The sequence below is a fragment of the Macaca thibetana genome, chromosome 11 (assembly GCF_024542745.1).
Source record: "Macaca thibetana thibetana isolate TM-01 chromosome 11, ASM2454274v1, whole genome shotgun sequence".
NCBI lineage: Eukaryota > Metazoa > Chordata > Mammalia > Primates > Cercopithecidae > Macaca > Macaca thibetana.
In genome coordinates, this window is record NC_065588.1 from 117273200 (window position 1) to 117293540 (window position 20341).

Below are 20341 nucleotides of genomic sequence, written 5' to 3' on the forward strand. Positions count from 1 at the left end.
AGCTCCAATGTAAACAGAGCAGGCAGGGGCCCTGATTCACGGGCCGCTGGGGCCAGGGTTGGGGGTTGGGGGTGCCCACGGGGCTTGGCTAGTGGGGTTTTGGGGGGGCAGTGGGTGCAAGGAGTTTGGTTTGTGTCTGCCGGCTGGCAGGCAAACGCAACCCACGCAGTGGGGGAGGCGGCTAGCGTGGTGGACCCAGGCCGCGTGGCCCTGTGGCAGCCGAGCCATGGTTTCTAAACTGAGCCAGCTGCAGACGGAGCTCCTGGCGGCCCTGCTCGAGTCAGGGCTGAGCAAAGAGGCACTGATCCAGGCACTGGGTGAGCCGGAGCCCTACCTCCTGGCTGGAGATGGCCCCCTGGACAAGGGGGAGTCCTGCGGCAGCGGTCGAGGGGAGCTGGCTGAGCTGCCCAATGGGCTGGGGGAGACTCGGGGCTCCGAGGATGATACGGACGACGATGGGGAAGACTTCACGCCACCCATCCTCAAAGAGCTGGAGAACCTCAGCCCTGAGGAGGCAGCCCACCAGAAAGCCGTGGTGGAGACCCTTCTGCAGTAAGGAGCCCTTCCCCGTCCCAGGTCCCAGGAAGAGCCTAGAGGGGCCCCCCTCAGCTCCTAATGAGCCCCCCTTCTGAGTCGAGTCCCCATGAGCTTCAGCCTTTAGCCTAGCTGCTGGGAAGGAGGACAGGGTCCATGAGAGCCCAGGGGTCCTTGCTTGGAGGGTTGAGCCTCCAGCCCCTGAACTTCTCCTCTGCGGAGTCCCAAATCCCCACGAGCTGAGGCCTTCAGCCCAGTCCCTGGGCAGGAGACATTTCCCGGGGGGTCCAAGATGGGAGAAAAAGCAGGTGAGTTCACAACTCAAATGCCTGGAGAACTGGGGGGTGGTGGAAATGTTTAGCCCCTAGGATCATGTATACTCTCCAGACCCTAACTCCTGCACTGAGTCCTCAGTGGGTAGGCTCCGGGGGCCAGGAAGCACTGCCAGGGAGGAGGGCCCGAAGCTGGGGTTTTGGGGGCTTCCCTGGCCTCCTAGGGACTCATGCATTTAGCCAGGGAAGCCCAGGTCTTTCTTACCTGAGGCAGACAGAGCCTCGAGGTGGGAGCTGCTCCCCTTTCCTGTGTGGCCACAGGCACCCCACCTCACCAGCAGGCGCCATTAGAGGCTCCCCGTTCTACATTCCCATCCACTGGCGGACTCCCCGTCTCCTGGAGAACTGGGTGGGTCCTGAGCTCGATGCCTCCCCTCTCCTCAGCAGAGCTGACCTAGTTACTAATTACCCACATGCTTTATTATTTCTCTTTTGTTTTATAAATTTATAAATGGCGAAAGGCTCTGATAAGGTCTGTGATCATTAACTTGTGGAAATGGTGGCCTGGAAAGATCTGGGCCAACCCACCTCCCACCTAGTGGGGGTGGGGGATGGGGTGTGGGGTAGAAGGAAGGGTGGCCTGGGGGCTGCAGGGGCCACCCCTCCCCAGGGGCTCCCTGACCTTCACCCTATAGCGCCTGCTTGGGGAGGTTTACTTCTTCCTGGGCGCTGTGCTGAGGTTTCACAGGAATAATTTCCCTTCACGGTGAGAGAAATCCTGGGCAGAAGCTATTAGTGACTCTGTTTCACAAATGGGGAAACCGGGGCTTAGAGCGGGGAAGGAGCTGGACTAAGTTCACCCAACGGAGGCCCCAAACCTACTCTGTTTGCTGCTCTCAATTGCTATGATGAGGGGTCAGAGGCCTGCAGGGGGTGGCCAGGGAGTTAGAGAGACAGCGAGTCCCAAAGATGCTCTGAAGGGGCCCATCTCTTTTCTGTCCAAGGTCCTGATCCCAGCTGGGGTGGGGGAGGGCTGGTGGATTCCTGCTTTCCCAGAGGCCTCAGGGAGCCTCCCGAGGGCCTGGACAGGGGCAGGGGAGCAGTCAGGGCCCCCTGACTTGGCAGGAAGAGGAGGGCAAAGGACTCTAGAGCTGCAGGGGAGGGGCAAAGAGTCAGGCATCCCAGACCCAGGGCGAAGGCAACTCGACGGGGTGGGGCTGGGCCGGACCTGCCCAGGGCCCCAGATGGGACTGGGGGCTTTGGGGTGAGGGTGGGGGCAAGGGATGCTTTCTTACCTGACTGAGTGAGCTCTCTTGGTCAGCAGCCCCCTTTGGTGGGATGGTGGGGTTGGGGGAGCCTTGATCCACAGCATTTGAAGGGGAAGCAGAGGTCAAAGTGCTTCCTAGGGACCGGCAGAGACCTGGAAGCTGAGGCAGACAGTGTAGAAAGAGGCCATCGGGGTAGATGGAGAGAGAAGCTGGGAGAAGCGGAACGGAGGAGCCGGGGGGCGGGGGCTCAGACCCAGCTGGGAGAAGGGGCACGGGAGAGAATGAGGTGCCCCAAGCTTGCAAGGAGGCTGGAGTGCTTCCCGCCTGCCCCGATTGGGTTTTCTTTAATGCTAACAGCATGCTATTTACTTTCCATTTAAATGTGAGATGTTGCTATAAATTATCAACCAGCTCCTTGTTCCTGTACAGTTTATAACTAACTACCTGGGTTACTTATTGTTCAGGTAACAAAAGGGATCGGAAAACGCCCTGAGTGAAAAAAGTGGGGCCTCCAGCGTCAGGGTCGGGGAAGGAGCCAGGGAGAGAGGGGCGGGGGACCCCTGTTGAAGGCCTGAGCCATCGGGGAGGTTGAGGCTGGGAAGATGGTACAGAGGCGGAACGTCTAGTAGAAGCTGTTTCCTGGGAGAAGTCAGTGTCTGGGAAGAAGCCGGGTGTGTCCTGGGTCCCAGGTCTCCCTGGGGTGGCCCATGTTTCTGGCCACTGCAGGAACCTGAGCTCTTTCTTCAGATCTGCCCCTTAGTTCCCTGAGTGAACTTGGGCAAGTCTGTTCCTCTCCTTCTGCCTTAGTTTCCCTTCCTGGCCAAGGAATAAAATCCAAACTCCCTGCCTTGGTTTCGTTCCCCTCCCTCCACCCCACCAAATTCCTGGATCTCCTCCCAGGTCTTTCTCTTCCTCCCTGCCTTTGCTGTAGCCATTTTGGCTTTGCTGTTCCTCAGCACCCCAAGCCAATTCCCACCCCAGGGCCTTTGCACGTGCTCTTCCTGCTGCTTGGAACCCCTTTCCAGATCTTCCCATGGCCGGTTCCTTCTCCTTCATCTCCCTGATTGCTCCATTCAAAAGGGGGCCCCACCCCCCATCACTCTCTTCCACTGCTGTCATTTACTTTCTCTGGTTCCCTGTCATGACTTGTGATCATCTGATTTATCTGTTTGTTTTCTATCTCCTGCCATGAAAATAGAAGCTCTTCAAGGACGAGGCCTGTGTTGCCTTATTCACCACTTGTACCCACATCCTGCCCAGTGGCTGATGCACAGCAGGAATGAGTGAGTGCCTGGGATTCTCTGAGGCCCTGAAGATATCTACTGCTCTGTTGGCCAGGGCCCAGCAGCCTGAGATGTGGCCAAGGGAGAAACTGGGACCCAGGGTTCCTTCCTGGGTGTCCTCCTAGGTCCTTTCTGTCCCTGATCAGCTCAAACCCCAACCTGTTTCTTTTTTGTTGTTTTTGTTTTTGAGACAGAGTCTTGCTCTGTTGCCCCGGCTGGAGTGCAGTGGTGCACTGCACTCCGCCTCCTGGGTTCAAGTGATTCTCCTGCCTCAGCCTCCCGAGTAGCTGGGATTACAGGTGCGCACCACCATGCCTGGCTGATTTTTTGTATTTTAGTAGAGATGAGGTTTCACTATGTTGGCCAGGCTGGTCTCGAACTCCTGACCTCAGGTGATCCACCTGCCTTGGCCTCCCAAAGTGCTGGGATTACAGTCATGAGCCACTGCCCCCGGCCTTCAAACCCCAACCTTGAAGTGCTCTGATCCTGCCCATCAGGCAGGATCAGGGCACCGAGACCCAGGAAGACAGTTGCCAAGGGAGGACAGAGGATCTGACACCCCGACAAAAGCCAGACTGCCTGCATCCTAATCCCAGCTCTGCCCCTTTCTAGCCTGAGCAGGTGATTTTATTTTTCTGAGCCTCAGTTTTGTCTGCAGGGTAGAGATGACAATAACCCTTGTCCACAGGGTAAAATGGCATGGCACTTGTAGAGTACGCATGTAGTAAGTGCAATACACAGCAGTCATTATTAGTGATCCCATTTTACAGATGAGCAAATTAAGGCTGAGAGAGGCAGTGCCTCACCGAACAAAACTCTTCCGAAGGACTGAAGGCAGGCCAGGATTTGGACCTGGGTCCTCCTACCTTAAGCTCCATACAGCAACCTCGAGGTTGCACTTTCCTGTCATGCCTGCTGTTCAACTTGACCATCAACTCACTTCCATACAGTGCTTCGCAGTTCATAAAGGGCTTACAAAATGCACTAAGCTCATTTTTCCCTCCCCACCATCTCTGAAGTCTGAAATATCATTCGCCCTATTTCACAGATGAGGAAACTGAGGCACACGGAGGTTAAGCAAAGAATCAAGGCCGTATCTAAAGCCCCCACACTGAGAAGTCAGCTCCCCCTCCAGATGTGGGGATGAACACCACAACCTTGCATGCCCTGAAACTCCAGGGGCAAGAGGGCAAGAGGCTCAAAGCCTTGGACATTTGATTGACCCCGGAATGGGTAGGAGAGAGAGGAGGAAGATGTGGGTGGGTCTTCACCTCTCCTGGGCTCTGCTGTGTGGGGTCAAGGGTCTCCAGGGCTGCATTAAGATGATGATGATGACAATATTATTCCACAAATTCAGCACTTACTGTGTGCCAGGCACTGCCCTAAGTTCATCCTCCCTATTTGAAGCTCATTTAATTTTCCCAGTAGCGGTGTGAGGTAGGGGTGGATTTTCCCCACGTTACAGGGCAGATGTGGGTCATACAGGAGCACGTGCGGCTAGGTTGCAGTGGTGGGATTTTAACCCATGTTGCTTTGACTCTCAAACCCATTAGAGTCAAAGCAGGAGATGCCTGGAGACTTGGCCTCTTGGTTCTTTTCTTTTTCTTTTCTTTCTTTTTTTTTGGGGGGCGGGGATAGAGTCTCACTCTGCTGCTGGGGCTGGAGTGCAGTGGCACAATCTCGGCTCATTGTAACCTCTGCCTCCTGGGTTCAAGTGATCCTCCTGCCTCAGTCCCCTGAGTAGCTGGGACCACAGGCACACGACACCACACCCAGCTAATTTTTGTATTTTTAGTAGAGACAGGGTTTCACTATGTTGGCCAGGGTGGTCTCTAACTCCTGACCTTATGTGATCCACCCATCTTGGCCTCCCAAAGTGCTGGGATTACAGGCATGAACCACGGAGTGCAGCCTTGGCCTCTCAGTTCTGAGCTAGGACAGTTGGAGAAGCTGCCCTCAAAAAGAGTCAGGCCCTTGGAGACTCTGTGTGTGTGTGTGTGTGTGTGTGTGTGTGTGTGTAAGAGACACACAGAGAGATAGAAGAGAGTGATAGCAAGAGAGTGGGGGGTGGGGGGAGAGAGAGACATTGATTCAGTAGGTTCTAGAAAAAAGTGGCACAGGAGGCTTCTCCCAGAAAAGGGAAAGCCAGGCCCTCTCGGCTCTCTGTCTCCTAACTGGCATTGAAAATTCACTTTTTTGTTATGGATTTGTTGCCCAAATCTACTAGGAATTGTTTAAAAGCGGAACATTCGTATCAGCTCACTTTAACAGTTTGCTTTCCATTTTCACATTCAAAAGCCTGTCTTCTGTTTCTAAGGGTTGCACATGTATTCGTGCAGGCTGGCCGGCCTTTGTTTTATTTTCAAGTTCAACTTAAATTTGACCTGGTATGGGAGAATGAGAGAGAGAGAGAGAGAAACAGACAGACATGGAATCAGATGGACAGGGGCACATAGCAAATCTTTGGTTTGAGCCCAGGAGAGGCTCTGGTGAGAGGAAGACTGACCCTATTCTCTTTGGGAGAGAGAGAAGGGAAGGATGGAGGAAGGGAGGACACAGGAGGACACGGCACAGGAGGGTGATGGCTGCAGATGGGGGAGGTGAGGCATCGGGCAGCCTGGCTCTAGGATCAGATAAACATGTTTGCCACGGAGCACCAGGCTGGACTTTGTACTGCCCTTCCCTCTGAGCTCTGACTGGCAACCAGAGAAGCGGGGAGGTGAAGGAGAGAGGATCCTAGGAGCCCAGGAAAGAAGGGAGAGAGAGAAGCTGGGGAGAGGCCCGCGGGGGGGTTCCTGGCAACATGAAATTTTTTTGGAGTCCTAACTAGATCACCTTGCACAAGTGACTGCGCCTTTCTGAGCCTCAGTTTTCTCCTCTGTGAAATGGGCACAGCGTCTACTTCGTAGGGTTATAAGATGTAAGCGGCCGCCCTCAGCACGGTGTCTGGCTCACAGTAAATCCTCAGGAAACATGAGTTTTCAGATTTTTTTTTTTTTTTTTGACACAGGGTTTCACTCTGTCGCCAAGGCTGGAGTGCCGTGGCGCAATCACAGCTCATTGCAGCCCCGACCTCCCAGGCTCAAGAGATCCTCGTCTCAGCCTTCTGAGTAGCTGGGACTATAGGCTTGTGCCACCACACCTGGCTAATTTTTCTATTTTTTTGTAGAAACAGAGTCCCACTCTGTTGTCCAGGCTGGTCTCAAACTACTGAGCTCAAGGAATCCTCGTACCTTAGCCTCCCAAGAAGCTGGGACTACAGGTGTGCACCACCATCCCTGGCTAATTTATTTATTTTTTTTATAGAGACAGAGTCTCACTATGTTGTCCAGGCTGATCCTCCCACCTCAGCCTTTCAAATAGCTGGGATTACCAGCATGAGCCACCATTGCTGGTTTACAATTCAGTTTTAAATATTATATATGCCAAGGTGGGAGGATCGCTTGAGCCCAGGAGTTTGAGACCAGCCTGGCCAACATAGCGAGTCCCTGATCTACCAAAAAAAAAAAAAGAAAGAAAGAAAAAGAAAGAAAAAAAGTACAAAAATTAGCTGGGCACATTGGGACGTGCCTGTGGTCCCAAGCACTTGGGAGTCTGAGGTGGGAGGACCAACTGAGCCCAGGAGTTTGAGGCTACAGTGAGCTGTGATCATGCTACTGAGCTCCAGCCTGGGTGACAGAACAAGTAGCCTCTAAAAAGAAAATAAATACATAAAAATAAATATTGGCCAGGCATGGTGGCTCACACCTGTAATCCCAGCATTTTGGGAGGGCAAGGTGGGTGGATCACCTGAGGTCAGGAGTTTAAGACCAGCCTGGCCAACATGGTGAAACTCCGTCTCTGCTAAAAATATAAAAATTAGTTGGGTGTGGTAGCCCGTGCCTGTAATCCCAGCTACTCGGGAGGCTGAGGCAGGAGAATCGCTTGAACCCGGGAGGCGGAGGTTGCAGTGAGCTGAGCTCACGCCACTGCACTCCAGCCTGGCCACAGAGCAATGCTTTGTCTCAAAAAATAAATAAGTAAATAAAAATCAAAATCAAAATCATGTATGCATATATAGTATAGTATATGTTACATAATTTACAAAGTACATACGGACACCAGAGAAGACTGTCCTTCTCACTTCCATCCCCAGCACCCCGTTCTCCTCTGGAAGCAACCAGAGTCCCCAGTTCCGTGAGTGCCCTCTGGTATTTTACATGTGCACAAATACGTAGAAATCCTCTAGAAATCCTCTTTTACCTCACTTCAAATTTTTCATAAATAGCAGTGTAGCAGACACACCAGATAAACTCCGCTCCGTCTGGGCACACAGAGCTTCCTCAGTGGGGTTTTTTCAGTGGTTGCATTGAACAGATGCACCTCCATTTAGTTAATCAGGATCCTTTTGCTGGGCTCCTTCGTTGCTTCTAATCTTTTCTATGGCAAGCAATGTGGCAAGGAATTGCCTTCTACTTGTGCCATTTGTCATCTGTGCCAATGTTAGAAGGCTCAAATTCTAGAAGCGAATTGCTCAGTGAGGCAGGGGAGAGCACAGGCTTTGGAATCACGCAGACCCAAGTTCAAATCCCAGTCTGCCTGTTTCAGTGCTGCTGTATTGAGCTGTATTTATCTGTTTTTTTTTTTTTTTTTTTTTTGAGACGGAGTCTCACTCTGCTGCCCAGGCTGCAATGCAGTGGTGATCTTGGCTCACTGCAACTTCTGCCTCCCGGGTTCAAGCGATTCTCCTGCCTCACCCTCCCAAGTAGCCAGGATTATAGGCGCCTGCCACAATACCTGACTTATTTTTTATTTTTATTTATTTTTTTGTAGAGATGGATTTCCCCATGTTGGCCAGGCTGGTCTCAAACTCCTAACTTCAAGAGACCCGCCCACCTTGGCCTCCCAAAGTGCTGGGATTACAGGTGTGAGTCACTGCACCCGGCCTATCTGTGACATACTGGTAATATAAGTTCAGGAGAGGGAGAGAGAGAGGCGGGGATTGAGACAGAGCAGGAGAGGAGAGAAAATGTATATGGCTCAGGCTGTCTGATCCCTTCTGTCCCCCATGGGGAGACCTACAGTGAGCAGAGACATGAGTCACAGGTGGCATCGGGTCCCTTGAGTCTCTCTGGTGGGAGAATCTCAGCCCACAGAGTGGCATTCCAGTGTTCACATGCATTTTTGGTACTATGAGGCCTCTGAATGTCAACCCTGTCACCTGGGACTCTGTGGAAAAACCAGCCGCCTGTTCTGGTGCTGTGGGGAAACTGGCCTGGCCACAGCCAGGGGTGCAGATTTTCAGGAATTTTTTTTTTTTTTTTTAGACAGAGTCTCACTCTATCACCCAGACTGCAGTGGTGAGATTTCGGCTCACTGCAACCTCCACCTCCCAGGTTCAAGCAATTCTCCTGCCTCAGCTCCCCCAAGTAGCTGGGATTATAGCCTCCCACCACCATGCCCGGTGAATTTTTGTATTTTTAGTGGAGACAGGGTTTCACCATGTTGGCCACGTTGGTCTCAAACTCCTGACCTCAGGTGATCCTCCCACCTCAGCTCCCAAAGTGCTGGGATTACAGGTGTGAGCCACCGCACCCAGCCTCAGGAAGCATTTTGACTTTGTGATTTTCTGCCTGAAAGGCTATCTTAGAACTGAATCCTGGCCGGGCGCGGTGGCTCAAGCCTGTAATCCCAGCACTTTGGGAGGCCGAGGCGGGCGGATCACAAGGTCAGAAGATCGAGACCACAGTGAAACCCCGTCTCTACTAAAAATACAAAAAATTAGCCGGGCGCGGTGGCGGGCGCCTGTAGTCCCAGCTACTCAGGAGGCTGAGGCAGGAGAATGGCAGGAACCCGGGAGGCGGAGCTTGCAGTGAGCCGAGATCGCGCCACTGCACTCCAGCCTGGGCAACAGCGTGAGACTCCGTCTCAAAAAAAAAAAAAAAAAAAAAGAACTGAATCCTTTTAGGTGGATGGAACTCTGCTTGCCCTGTGACCTTGGACAAGGGACAAAATGATGCAAATTCTGTAAGCCTCAGTGGCTCTGGGTGTAAAATTGGAGAATCCATATTTCTTTCCTTGTTTTCAGATTCAATGCTTTCCTTTTTCCAGCAGTTCTCCTTCGTCCATCCATCCATCATCCATCCACCCACCCACCTCCAATCCATCCATCCATCCATCCATCCATCCATCCATTATCCATCCACCCACCAATCCATCCACCCATCTATCTGTCCATCCATTCTACCCTACCATCCATCCACCAGTCCATCCATCTATCCACCAGTTCATCCACCCACCCACCCACCCACCCATCCATCCATTCACCTATCCACCCATCCATCCATTCACCCATCCATCCATCTATCCATATATCTTCATCTGTGTCCATGTCTGTGTATCCATGTTTCTAAACCTTTATCTGTTCCAGTGTCTGTGTCCATAGGCCTGTGCCCATGTTTGTCATGTGTGTGCATCTACAAGTCTCTGTCCTCATGACCAGGTGTCTGTGTCCCTGTGTCCTGGCATAAATGACCATACCTCCCTGTCCCTGAGTCCAAGTGTAGGCCCCTTGGCTCCATAACTGCTTTCATGCACAGTCCCCACCCTCAGGGCTGACAAGGGTTCCAGCACCCAGGGCCCCAGCCCCACCTATGGGGAGGGATACCCCCTGCTGAGCAGACCCTGTCCTTGCCCTTCCTCCCAGGGAGGACCCGTGGCGTGTGGCGAAGATGGTCAAGTCCTACCTGCAGCAGCACAACATCCCACAGCGGGAGGTGGTCGACACCACTGGCCTCAACCAGTCCCACCTGTCCCAACACCTCAACAAGGGCACCCCCATGAAGACGCAGAAGCGGGCCGCCCTGTACACCTGGTACGTCCGCAAGCAGCGAGAGGTGGCGCAGCGTAAGTAACGATCCTACCCCGCGTCTTCCCTGGGAGGGCCCAGGACTCTCCCCTAACTCACAGGTGGGGGCTGGAAGCTTCACCATCCCCATTGCACAGACAGGTAGATGGAAAGGAAGTCCGTGGGATTCAACCTGCATTTATTACCTATTCTGCACCAGGCGCTCTGTGGGACAGGAGTAGGCTTGGTCCTGAGCATCCAAAGATGAATGAACTGGGTCTCTGCTTTCTTTCTTTCTTTCTTTTTTTTTTTTTTGAGACAGAGTTTTGCTCTTATTGCCCAGGCTGGAGTTCCATGGTGTGACCTCAGCTCACTGTGACCTCCTCCTCCCAGGTTCAAGCAATTCTCCCACCTCAGCCTCCAGAGTAGCTGGGATCACAGGTGCCCACCACCATGCCTGGCTAATTTTTTGTAGTTTTAGTAGAGACGGGGTTTTACCATGTTGGCCAGGCTGGTCTTGAACTCCTGACCTCAGGTGATCCACCCGCCTCAGTCTCCCAAAGGGCTGGGATTACAGGCATGAGCCACCGTACCCGGCCTGGGTCCCTGCTTTCTAAGAGCCCATGGTTAAGTGGGAAAGTGGGAGAAAAGATCATTAGGATCCAGTGAGACATGTATTAGAATGAGACAACAGCAGCCACAACAACAATAATAATGGCTACTATTTATCAAGTGTTTTTGGGGTGCCTGTGCAGAGTATTACACAAAGCATTTCAGGGTGCTGAGCTGACGGTCCACTGGAGAGTGACCTGTTCTTCCTCAGGAAGGCAGAGGTATTAGGAAGGCTCACATTGCAAATATGACCTTTAGACTAGGTCTTAAAGTGGGAGTTGAATTTTGACCCCTGGAGACTCCGGGAAGGGTGTTTCAGGCAGAAGGAACAGCATCAGTAAAGGCTCAGAGGCAAGGTCTGCGCTCAGGAAATCCTCCACTGCAAACTCAGGAAGCTCTGGGAGCCCTATTACTCAGGGAATGGCGGGTTTTCTTCTCCAGGCCTCATACCCCACCAAATCCCAGGTGCACTGTCACCTTCCAACCTCTATCTATGTGTAACATTTTTTGACATTTATTAATTATCCAGGTTTTTAAAAAAAGAAATAGCCAGGCATGGTGGTGTGCCATAATCTCAGCTACTTGGGAGGCTGAGGTGGGAGGACTGTTTGAGCCCAGGGGTTCGGGTCCAACCTGGACAACATGGCAAGGTTCCTCCTCTAAAAAAGAAAGAAAGGAAAGATAGGAAAGGGAGGAAGGAAGGAAGGAAGGAAAGGAAAGAAGGAAAAGAAAGAAAAGAAAGAAAAAGAATGAGACAGAGAAAGAAAGAAAGGCAATACACATTTGGTTAAAAAAAAGAAAAACAGAGTTTATAAGAAAAATTAGATGTCTTTCCCCTAAAGCAGCCACTGAAATTCCCAGACTCTTGTGTATCCTTCCAGAGAGATTTTCTGCATATAGTAGTAATAGATATGTTGTTTTCTTGCTCTTTTTCTGATTAATGGGAACATACTAGACACACTATTTTGCACATTGTGTTTTGTCTCTTGGCAATAAATCCTGTACATGTTTTCATATTGGCACTGAGAGATTGACTGATTTCATTCTTTTTTTTTTTTTTTTGAGATGGAGTCTCGCTCTGTCGCCCAGGCTGGAGTGCAGTGGCCGGATCTCAGCTCACTGCAAGCTCCGCCTCCCGGGTTTACGCCATTCTCCTGCCTCAGCCTCCCGAGTAGCTAGGACTACAGGCGCCCGCCACCTCGCGGCTGGCTGTTATTTAACTGGCCACCTACTGAAGGACTTTTAGGGTTTTTGCAATCTGCGAATACAACCAACTGCAGCAAAAACATCCTTATTTACATAAGTGCATGTTCACATGTGACTGTGTCTGTAAGATAAGTTCCTAGAAGTGGAATGCTGGAACACAGAAGAGCTGCTTTAAAATCTGGGGTACATATTGGCATAGTTCCTTCCAAAGAAGTTATATCAATTTACACTTCCACCAACAGTAAAAATCATTGCTGAAAAAAAAAAAAAAAAGTATGCAGGCCAGGCGCGGTGGCTCACGCCTGTAATCCCCGCACTTTGGGAGGCCAAGGAGGGTGGATCACTTGAGGGCAGGAGTTTGAGACCAGCATGGCCAACATGGTGAAACCCCGTCTTAACTAAAAATACAAAAAAATTAGCTGGACATAGTGGCGCACACCTGTAATCCCAGCTACTTGGGAGGCCAAGACAAGAGAATCGCTTGAACCCAGGAGGCAGAGGTTGCAGTGAGCCAAGATCATGCCACTGCACTCCAGCCTGGGAGACTCTGTGAAATAAATAAACAAATAAATAAATGTATGTATGTATGTATGCGTGCATGCAATAGATGGCTCTAATCCTTACTCTATAGCTACCCCTCATCCCAATTATTGGGGTGTTCACACTCTACTGTGCTGTAATACACACTGGGAAAAACAGTACATTTTAACACTATTTTAATTTGTATGAGAAGAAACAATAAAGATTTTGAAAATCTGTTAGAACTAGATTTAGTTTCTGAGAGAAATAGTGTTCTCTTCAAACCATCACTAGAAGAAATTTTACAATATTCGATAAAATGCATTAAAATTTTCTAACAGTTAGAAATGTCGTCAAGGACTTCAGCCTAAAGCTGAGAATAGAGATGCAAACTGGCCCAAATAGCTTTCCCTGGGGGATTTTTAACTTAAAAGTTAAGGAGAAATTGGAGAATTTGAGATGCAGAGTCAATATATGACTGAAGTATCAGGACTCTTTCAGAAACAGGGGACAGAACCCCAATTCAAATGGATTTAAACAGAAAAGGGAAGGTATCGACTGATGCAATGTGAGGAGTCCAGGGCTGCTTCAGGCATGGTTAGATCAAGGGGCTCAAATGAGGTTCACACAGCATTTCTTGGCTCTGTTTTCTTTTTTGTGGGCTTCAATCTCAGACAGGCTCTCCTCACATAGGCAAAGATGGGTTCTGGAAGCCCTGGGCTGCCATCCGATCAGCTTAGCAACCTCAGAAGGAAAAGAGCTTCTTTTCAGCTACTTTCAGTTGAATGACTCTTTTTTTATATACTTAATAATATAAACTTTTATTTATTTCATTTTTTGAGCTGAGGTATTTCCATGTTGCCCAGACTGGTTTTGAACTTCTGGGCTCAAGTGATCCCTGCCTCAGCCTCTCAAGTAGCTGGAGTGACAGGCACGTGCCACTGTGTCTGCTATAACAGAAACTTTTAAATGAAGTCTAACATAAAAAGTGCACAAATCCAAAGCATACAGCTCAATGAATTTTCACAAAGTGAACACTCCAATACAGATAAAAAACAGAGTATTACCAGCTCCCAGCCTGGTGTGGTTGCACCCAGGGAGGCAAAGGTGGGAGGATCACTTGAGGCTAAGAGTTCAAGACCAGCCTGGGCAACAGAAGGTGACCCCATCTCTACAAAAAACAAAAATAAAAATAGAAATAAATGAGCCAGGTGTGGTGCACGCCTGTAGTCCTAGCCACTTGTGCCTGCTGCTGCTTCTTGGCACTGAGATGGTGAGGGCCCTGCTGCTGCTGTGCCCCTGATTCAGAACCTACCTTCCTCTCTTCTCATAAAGTGCTGTCCTGGCACTTGTGTGTCCCAGTCCTTTGGCGGCCTGCTCAGGAATAATCCAGTAGACTAGTTTCCAGTAAAGTGATATCAGCTGATGAAGGCTGGCTGGGTCTCTTCCTCTAGCTAACATTTGCATTTAAAGCCTGATTTTCAAGTCTGGAAAGCTGAATATAATTCTGAATCTACTGAGGACATATGGCTCCAGTTTTTGCTCTACTGCATGACCCTGGAAAAATATGCAAGCCCTCTGAGCCTCGGCTTCCTCATCTGTAAAATGGGGATAGTAAATGTGCCAAATAGGAACAAATGCTAATGCTTACCTGCAGTCTTGTATTGAGAAGAATGGTGAGATCATATCTTGGGTTGGTAGGAAAGCATTCAGGGATTGATTAGTGATGTTTGCCTTGGACACTGGTTAAGAAAGTGATGGCATATGTGTTGTGTGTTTGTCATCACTGGATTAGATGATTTCTTTTTTGTTTGTTTGTTTTTTGAGACGGAATCTCGCTCTGTCGCCCAGGCTGGAGTGCAGTGGCGCGATCTCGGCTCACTGCAAGCTCCGCCTCCTAGGTTTACGCCATTCTCCTGCCTCAGCCTCCTGAGTAGCTGGGACTACAGGCGCCCGCCACCGCGCCCGGCTAATTTTTTTGTATTTTTAGTAGAGACGGGGTTTCACCGTGGTCTCGATCTCCTGACCTTGTGATCCGCCCGCCTCGGCCTCCCAAAGTGCTGGGATTACAGGCGTGAGCCACCGCGCCCGGCTGGATTAGATGATTTCTAAGTTCTAGCTGTAAGCTACTCTGGTTCAGCACCCAGGCAATGAGAAAGAATCAAGGGCAAGGTCAGAGGAACTGACCTGGGAAGTTGAGAGTGGCCAGTACCCCACTCACAGCTTTCTGTGCCTGCAGAGTTCACCCATGCAGGGCAGGGAGGGCTGATTGAAGAGCCCACAGGTGATGAGCTACCAACCAAGAAGGGGCGGAGGAACCGTTTTAAGTGGGGCCCAGCATCCCAGCAGATCCTGTTCCAGGCCTATGAGAGGCAGAAGAACCCCAGCAAGGAGGAGCGAGAGACGCTGGTGGAGGAGTGCAACAGGTACAATGGCGGGCGGGAAACAGTGCTGTTTTGGTCTGGGCTGTGGAGGAGTGAGAGACACTGGTGGAGGAGTGCAATAGGTACAATGGCGGGTGGGAAACAGTGCTGTTTTGGTCTGGGCTGTGGCAAGGCCAGGGAAGGGGAAGGTGACTCTAGGTCCTGTAAAAGGCTGTCCAGTCGCCGAGAACTCCTGATGTTGGCTTAGCCTGGCCCAGAAAATTAAGAATACTTGAACCTAACTCCATTCCTCGCAGCCCCCCTGCACCCTGGACACCAAGCAACCCTTCCATGGATGCCCACCTAATCTGATTCCCTCTACAATCCTATGGCTCTTTTGCTCACTTTATGAATGGAGAGACTGAGGTCAGACAGACTGTCACCTGCCCAACGTCATACAGCAGACCTGGCATTGGAACCCAGATCTGCCAGCTTCAAACCCTCAGGCAGAGCTCAACTTCTCAGAACCCTCCCCCTCATGCCCAGGACAGGGTTCCTCTGAGCCTGGCCTGGAGACTCATGGGTGGCTATTTCTGCAGGGCGGAATGCATCCAGAGGGGGGTGTCCCCATCACAGGCACAGGGGCTGGGCTCCAACCTCGTCACAGAGGTGCGTGTCTACAACTGGTTTGCCAACCGGCGCAAAGAAGAAGCCTTCCGGCACAAGCTGGCCATGGACACATACAGCGGGCCCCCACCAGGGCCAGGCCCGGGACCTGCGCTGCCGGCTCACAGTTCCCCCAGCCTGCCCCCGCCTGCCCTCTCTCCCAGTAAGCTCCACGGTGAGTGGTATTGTGGGGACAGGGGACACGTGGGAAGGTGGGAGGGTTGGGGAGGACTGTCCCAGTGACAGCAGTCACCTAAACCTCTTAGCACTACAGTTTGGTTCCATTCCATTCACACCACTCCTTATCACTCTACTTCACTCTGTTCATTCATCCATTCCACTCTATCTCCATTCCATTCACTCTACTCCTTTCCACTCTATTCACTCCATCCACTCCACTCCATCCACTACAATTAACCCCATTCCATTCACCCCATTCCATCCACTCCATTCACCTCTACTCCCTCCACTACATTCGACCCCACCCATCCACTCTACTCCAGTCACTCCATTCAACTCCACTCCATCCACTCCATTCACCTCCACTCCATCCACTCTACTCCATTCACCCAACTCCACTGCATCCACTCTATTCCATCTACTCCATCCACTCCACTCCATCCATTCCATCCAAATTCATCCCATCTACATTCAACTCCACTCCATCCACTCCATTCACCTCCACTCTACTCCATTCACTCCACTCAACTTCACTGCATCCACTTTATTCTATTCCATCTACTCCATCCACTCCACTCCATCCATTCCATCCAACTTCATCCCATCCTCTACATTCAACTCCACTCCATCCACCCTACTCTACTACATTCAGCTCTACTCTATCCACTCCACTCCATCCATTCCATCCAACTTCATCCCATCTACTACATTCAACTCCACTCCACTCATTCCACTCCATCCATTCCATCCAACTTCATCCCACTCACTACATTCAACTCCACTCCATCGACTCCATACCCCGTTGCATTCACTGCACTCCATCTATTACATTCAACTCTACTCCATCCACTCCATACTCTATTCCATCCACTTACTCCATCCATTCCATTCAACTCCACTCCATCCACTCCACTCACTCAACTCCATCTACTCCACTCCCTCTACTTCATTTACCTGTGCTCCATCCACTTCACTCCACCCATTCCATCCACTCCACTCCATCCACTCCACCCATGTGACTCCATCCAGTCTACCCACTCTTTTCTCCACTCCTCTCCACTCCATACCATTTTATTCTATCTGTCCCATCCACTCTTCACCCCACATGACTCCATACCTCATCCATTCCACTCTGCTCCATCCACTCCACTCCAACCCACTCACTCCACTCCATACCATACCATTCCACTCCACTCTGTCCACACGACTCCATTCATTCCACTCCACTCCACACTATTCCTCACCATTCCATCCACTCCACCCTACACCATTCCACTCCATTCTATTCCTTCCCACCCATCCTCTCCACCCTTTACGGTACCCATTCCACTTGATCCCACTCATTCCACTCAATTCAATCTATACTACTCCACACCATCCACTCCACTTCATATCATTCCACTCAACTCAACCTAAGTTGATTTGGGTTAATTCCATTCAATTCATTCATTTCAGATTGTATCAATTCAATTCATTTCAACTCAACTAAATTCAGTTAAATTCAATTCAGTTGTCTTCCACTGAGCACCTACTGCATGTCGGGTATAGCACTAGGCAGTGGCGGGGAATGGAGCTAATAAATGCAGTCCCAGCCTTCAAGGAACTGGAAGCAGCTAACCCAGGGCTTGGCAAAAGGTAGAAACACAGGCAGATTTGCTGGCTGCATAAAGGCCGACAGGCAGCTGGCCTAAGCAGACCAATGGAGTTTGAAGCGATGAGGGCTATGGAGGCAGGGGAGGGCTGGGAAGTGGGGTGCTGAGGCAGGACACTGCTTCCCTCTCCAGGTGTGCGCTATGGACAGCCGGCGACCAGTGAGACTTCAGAAGTGCCCTCAAGCAGTGGCGGCCCCTTAGTGACAGTGTCTACACCCCTGCACCAAGTGTCCCCCACGGGCCTGGAGCCCAGCCACAGCCTGCTGAGTACAGAAGCCAAGCTGGTGAGCGTCCTGCCTGTAGGGAAAACCCAACCTCATCTTTCCTTGGCAGGGAGATTCTGGAACAGTCCCCAGGGAGGCCCTGTTGGGACCCCGCCCCCACCCCCGACTCACCTTGGCTTCCCCTCGTAGGTCTCAGCAGCTGGGGGCCCCCTTCCCCCTGTCAGCACCCTGACGGCACTGCACAGTTTGGAGCAGACATCCCCAGGCCTCAACCAGCAGCCCCAGAACCTCATCATGGCCTCACTTCCTGGGGTCATGACCATCGGGCCTGGTGAGCCTGCCTCCCTGGGTCCTACGTTCACCAACACAGGTGCCTCCACCCTGGTCATCGGTAAGCTGGAGGGGATGGGTGGGCACCTGGGTGGAAGGCTTATGGGGCAACTGCAGAATCCAGGAGCTGGAAGAGCCACTGGGACTCATTCATTCATTCATACAACGTGTATTTCTCCAGTGCCTACTCTGGAGCAGGCACTGTGCTACATCAGTGATACCTGGGTGAACCAAACAGACCAAAATCTCAGCAACTCAAGCAGGGAGGCAGGCACTAAGCATAATACATCAATTCTGTGGTACCTCAGAAGGTGAAGGGTCTATGGGCAAATTACAGCAGGGTAAGGGGGACTGATGTTTTCTAAGTTTTTTGTTTTATGAAGAAAAATTAAGCCCAGAAAGCCTTTATTTGTAGGTACAATGATGCAGAAGCCCAGTACATAAGATAGATAGGGAGCTGCTAGGAGAGGGGAGCAGAGAGCTAACCCCAGGGCCTTTGCACTGCTGTGGAACCCCAGGGCTCCAGGGAACCTCAGTTTGACGACTTTTGAATAAGTCACTGCCTGCCTCTCCCACTAGCCTAGATAAGGAGCTAAAGGCTCAAAGAGGGGGAATGACTTGCCAGAGCCACTTAAATTAGTGGCAGGTCCCAGTGGAGGGCTGTTTCCTGACCACCCTGCCCCCTCCTCCAAACCACGGGCTCTGGGAAGGAGAGGTGGTGCCCTTGGGAGGTCTTGGGGGGTGATGGGATGTAACTGGGGGGCCCAGCTGATTCCCGCCCCTTCCACTCCAGGCCTGGCCTCCACGCAGGCACAGAGTGTGCCGGTCATCAACAGCATGGGCAGCAGCCTGACCACCCTGCAGCCTGTCCAGTTCTCCCAGCCGCTGCACCCTTCCTACCAGCAGCCGCTCATGCCGCCTGTGCAGAGCCATGTGACCCAGAGCCCCTTCATGGCCACCATGGCCCAGCTGCAGAGCCCCCATGGTGAGCACCCTGTGCCCCACACAGGGGGAGATGATGATAGAGGTTGGCTGTCAATGGATGCAGGGGAAGGGGGTGCCTGGCAGGCGTTGCAGTCTGAGTGTGTCTCCAGGACAAGTGTGTTTCCGTGATTGAGGGTGTCTGCAGGCCACAGTGTGTTCCCATGTGAATGCACGTATCTGTGTGTGTGCACATGACTGCTTGTGTGAGCAGATCCCTAGTGCATGTCTAGGTGTGTGTCAGTTGTGCATGCGTTTGTGTGTGCGTGCCTCTGTTTCTGTGAAACTCTTAGGGCCATATGAATTTCTAAAATCTATTCAGATTTTAGAAAGGTAATCTGGGGCCAGGTGTGGTGGCTCACAGCTGTAATCCCAGCACTTTGGGAGGCCGAGGTGGGCGGCTCACTTGAGGTCAGGAGTTCGAGGCCAGCCTGGCCAACATGGTGAAACCCCGTCTCTACTAAAAGTACAAAAATTAGCCAGGCATGGAGGCACGTGCCTGTAGTCCCAGCTACTTGGGAGGCTGAGGCAGGAGAATCGCTTGAACCCGGGAGGTGGAGGTTGCAGTGAGCTGAGATTGTGCCACTGCACTCCAGCCTGGGCAACAGAGTGAGACTCTGCCAAAAAAAAAAAAAAAAAAAAAAGAAAGAAAGGTAATTTGGTGGATATGCCAGCTATCACATAACACTCCTAGCAGGGTTTGAGATAGCCCACTGTGATCAAAGCACTGCTATGCAGCCAAAGTAGGATTTCCACAAGGCAGTTCAAACACTCATAACCTCATGTCAGGTTCAGGCTGGGTTTTGCCACCAAATGAGCTCTAGTGCCAATCTTAAGGAAATCTTTTGGTTTCAGACTTTTTTGGAATTTGGGACTGGGTTAAGAGATTTTGGGTCTGTATATGTCTCTGTGTGTACGTGGTTGAGAATGTATGTGTGTGTGTTACGTTTTTGTCTGAGTCACTGTGAGAATATGTGGTTTATGTGAGTTTTCCTAGCGTCTGTGTGTCTCTTGTGGGGTCTGTGTGTCTCCTGCAGGGTGGGGGGAGGTGCTGTAGGCAAAACATGGGGTTTTATTTGGAGAGGTGGCCTGGAGATGGAGGTACTGCTGTCCTCTGCCTTGCTCTTTGACAGGGGCCACCTGAACTTAGTACACGGCACCCGAGTTTAGTACAGTAGCACCTGTGCTTAGTACATGGCACTTGTGCTTAGTACATAGCACCTGCATTTAGTACAGTAGCACCTGCGCTTAGTACGTAGCACCTGTGCTTAGTACAGTAGCCCTGCACCCACGCCTCCCGTTCCCTTTCATACCTGCTGTCTCCAGGTTACACAAGCTGGAGTTGGTTTCTGGCCTCCTCCAGGCTCCCCTGCATCAATCCCAGCTGAGCAGCTCCCTGTGATGGGGAAAGGGTCTGTCCCTCTA

General features: G+C 51.3%; 2 protein-coding genes across 3 annotated transcripts in view; both read left to right on the forward strand.

Annotated features, from left to right (window-relative positions):
* The window catches only part of P2RX4 (purinergic receptor P2X 4), a 341582-nt gene that overhangs the window by 51702 nt on the left and 269539 nt on the right, over positions 1 to 20341 (forward strand). The gene's annotated exons all lie outside the window — the stretch shown is intronic.
* The window catches only part of HNF1A (HNF1 homeobox A), a 23741-nt gene continuing 3400 nt past the window's right edge, over positions 1 to 20341 (forward strand). The window contains exons 1-7 of one of the 2 annotated variants that reach the window (XM_050747981.1): positions 1 to 552; positions 10043 to 10242; positions 14760 to 14946; positions 15483 to 15724; positions 17514 to 17665; positions 17795 to 17996; positions 18729 to 18920. In XM_050747981.1, coding sequence (XP_050603938.1) covers positions 227 to 552; positions 10043 to 10242; positions 14760 to 14946; positions 15483 to 15724; positions 17514 to 17665; positions 17795 to 17996; positions 18729 to 18920 — 1501 coding nt within the window. In that variant the 5' untranslated portion in view covers positions 1 to 226. The remainder of the gene's footprint in view (positions 553 to 10042; positions 10243 to 14759; positions 14947 to 15482; positions 15725 to 17513; positions 17666 to 17794; positions 17997 to 18728; positions 18921 to 20341) is intronic. The other variant, XM_050747980.1, reaches the window with a different exon arrangement.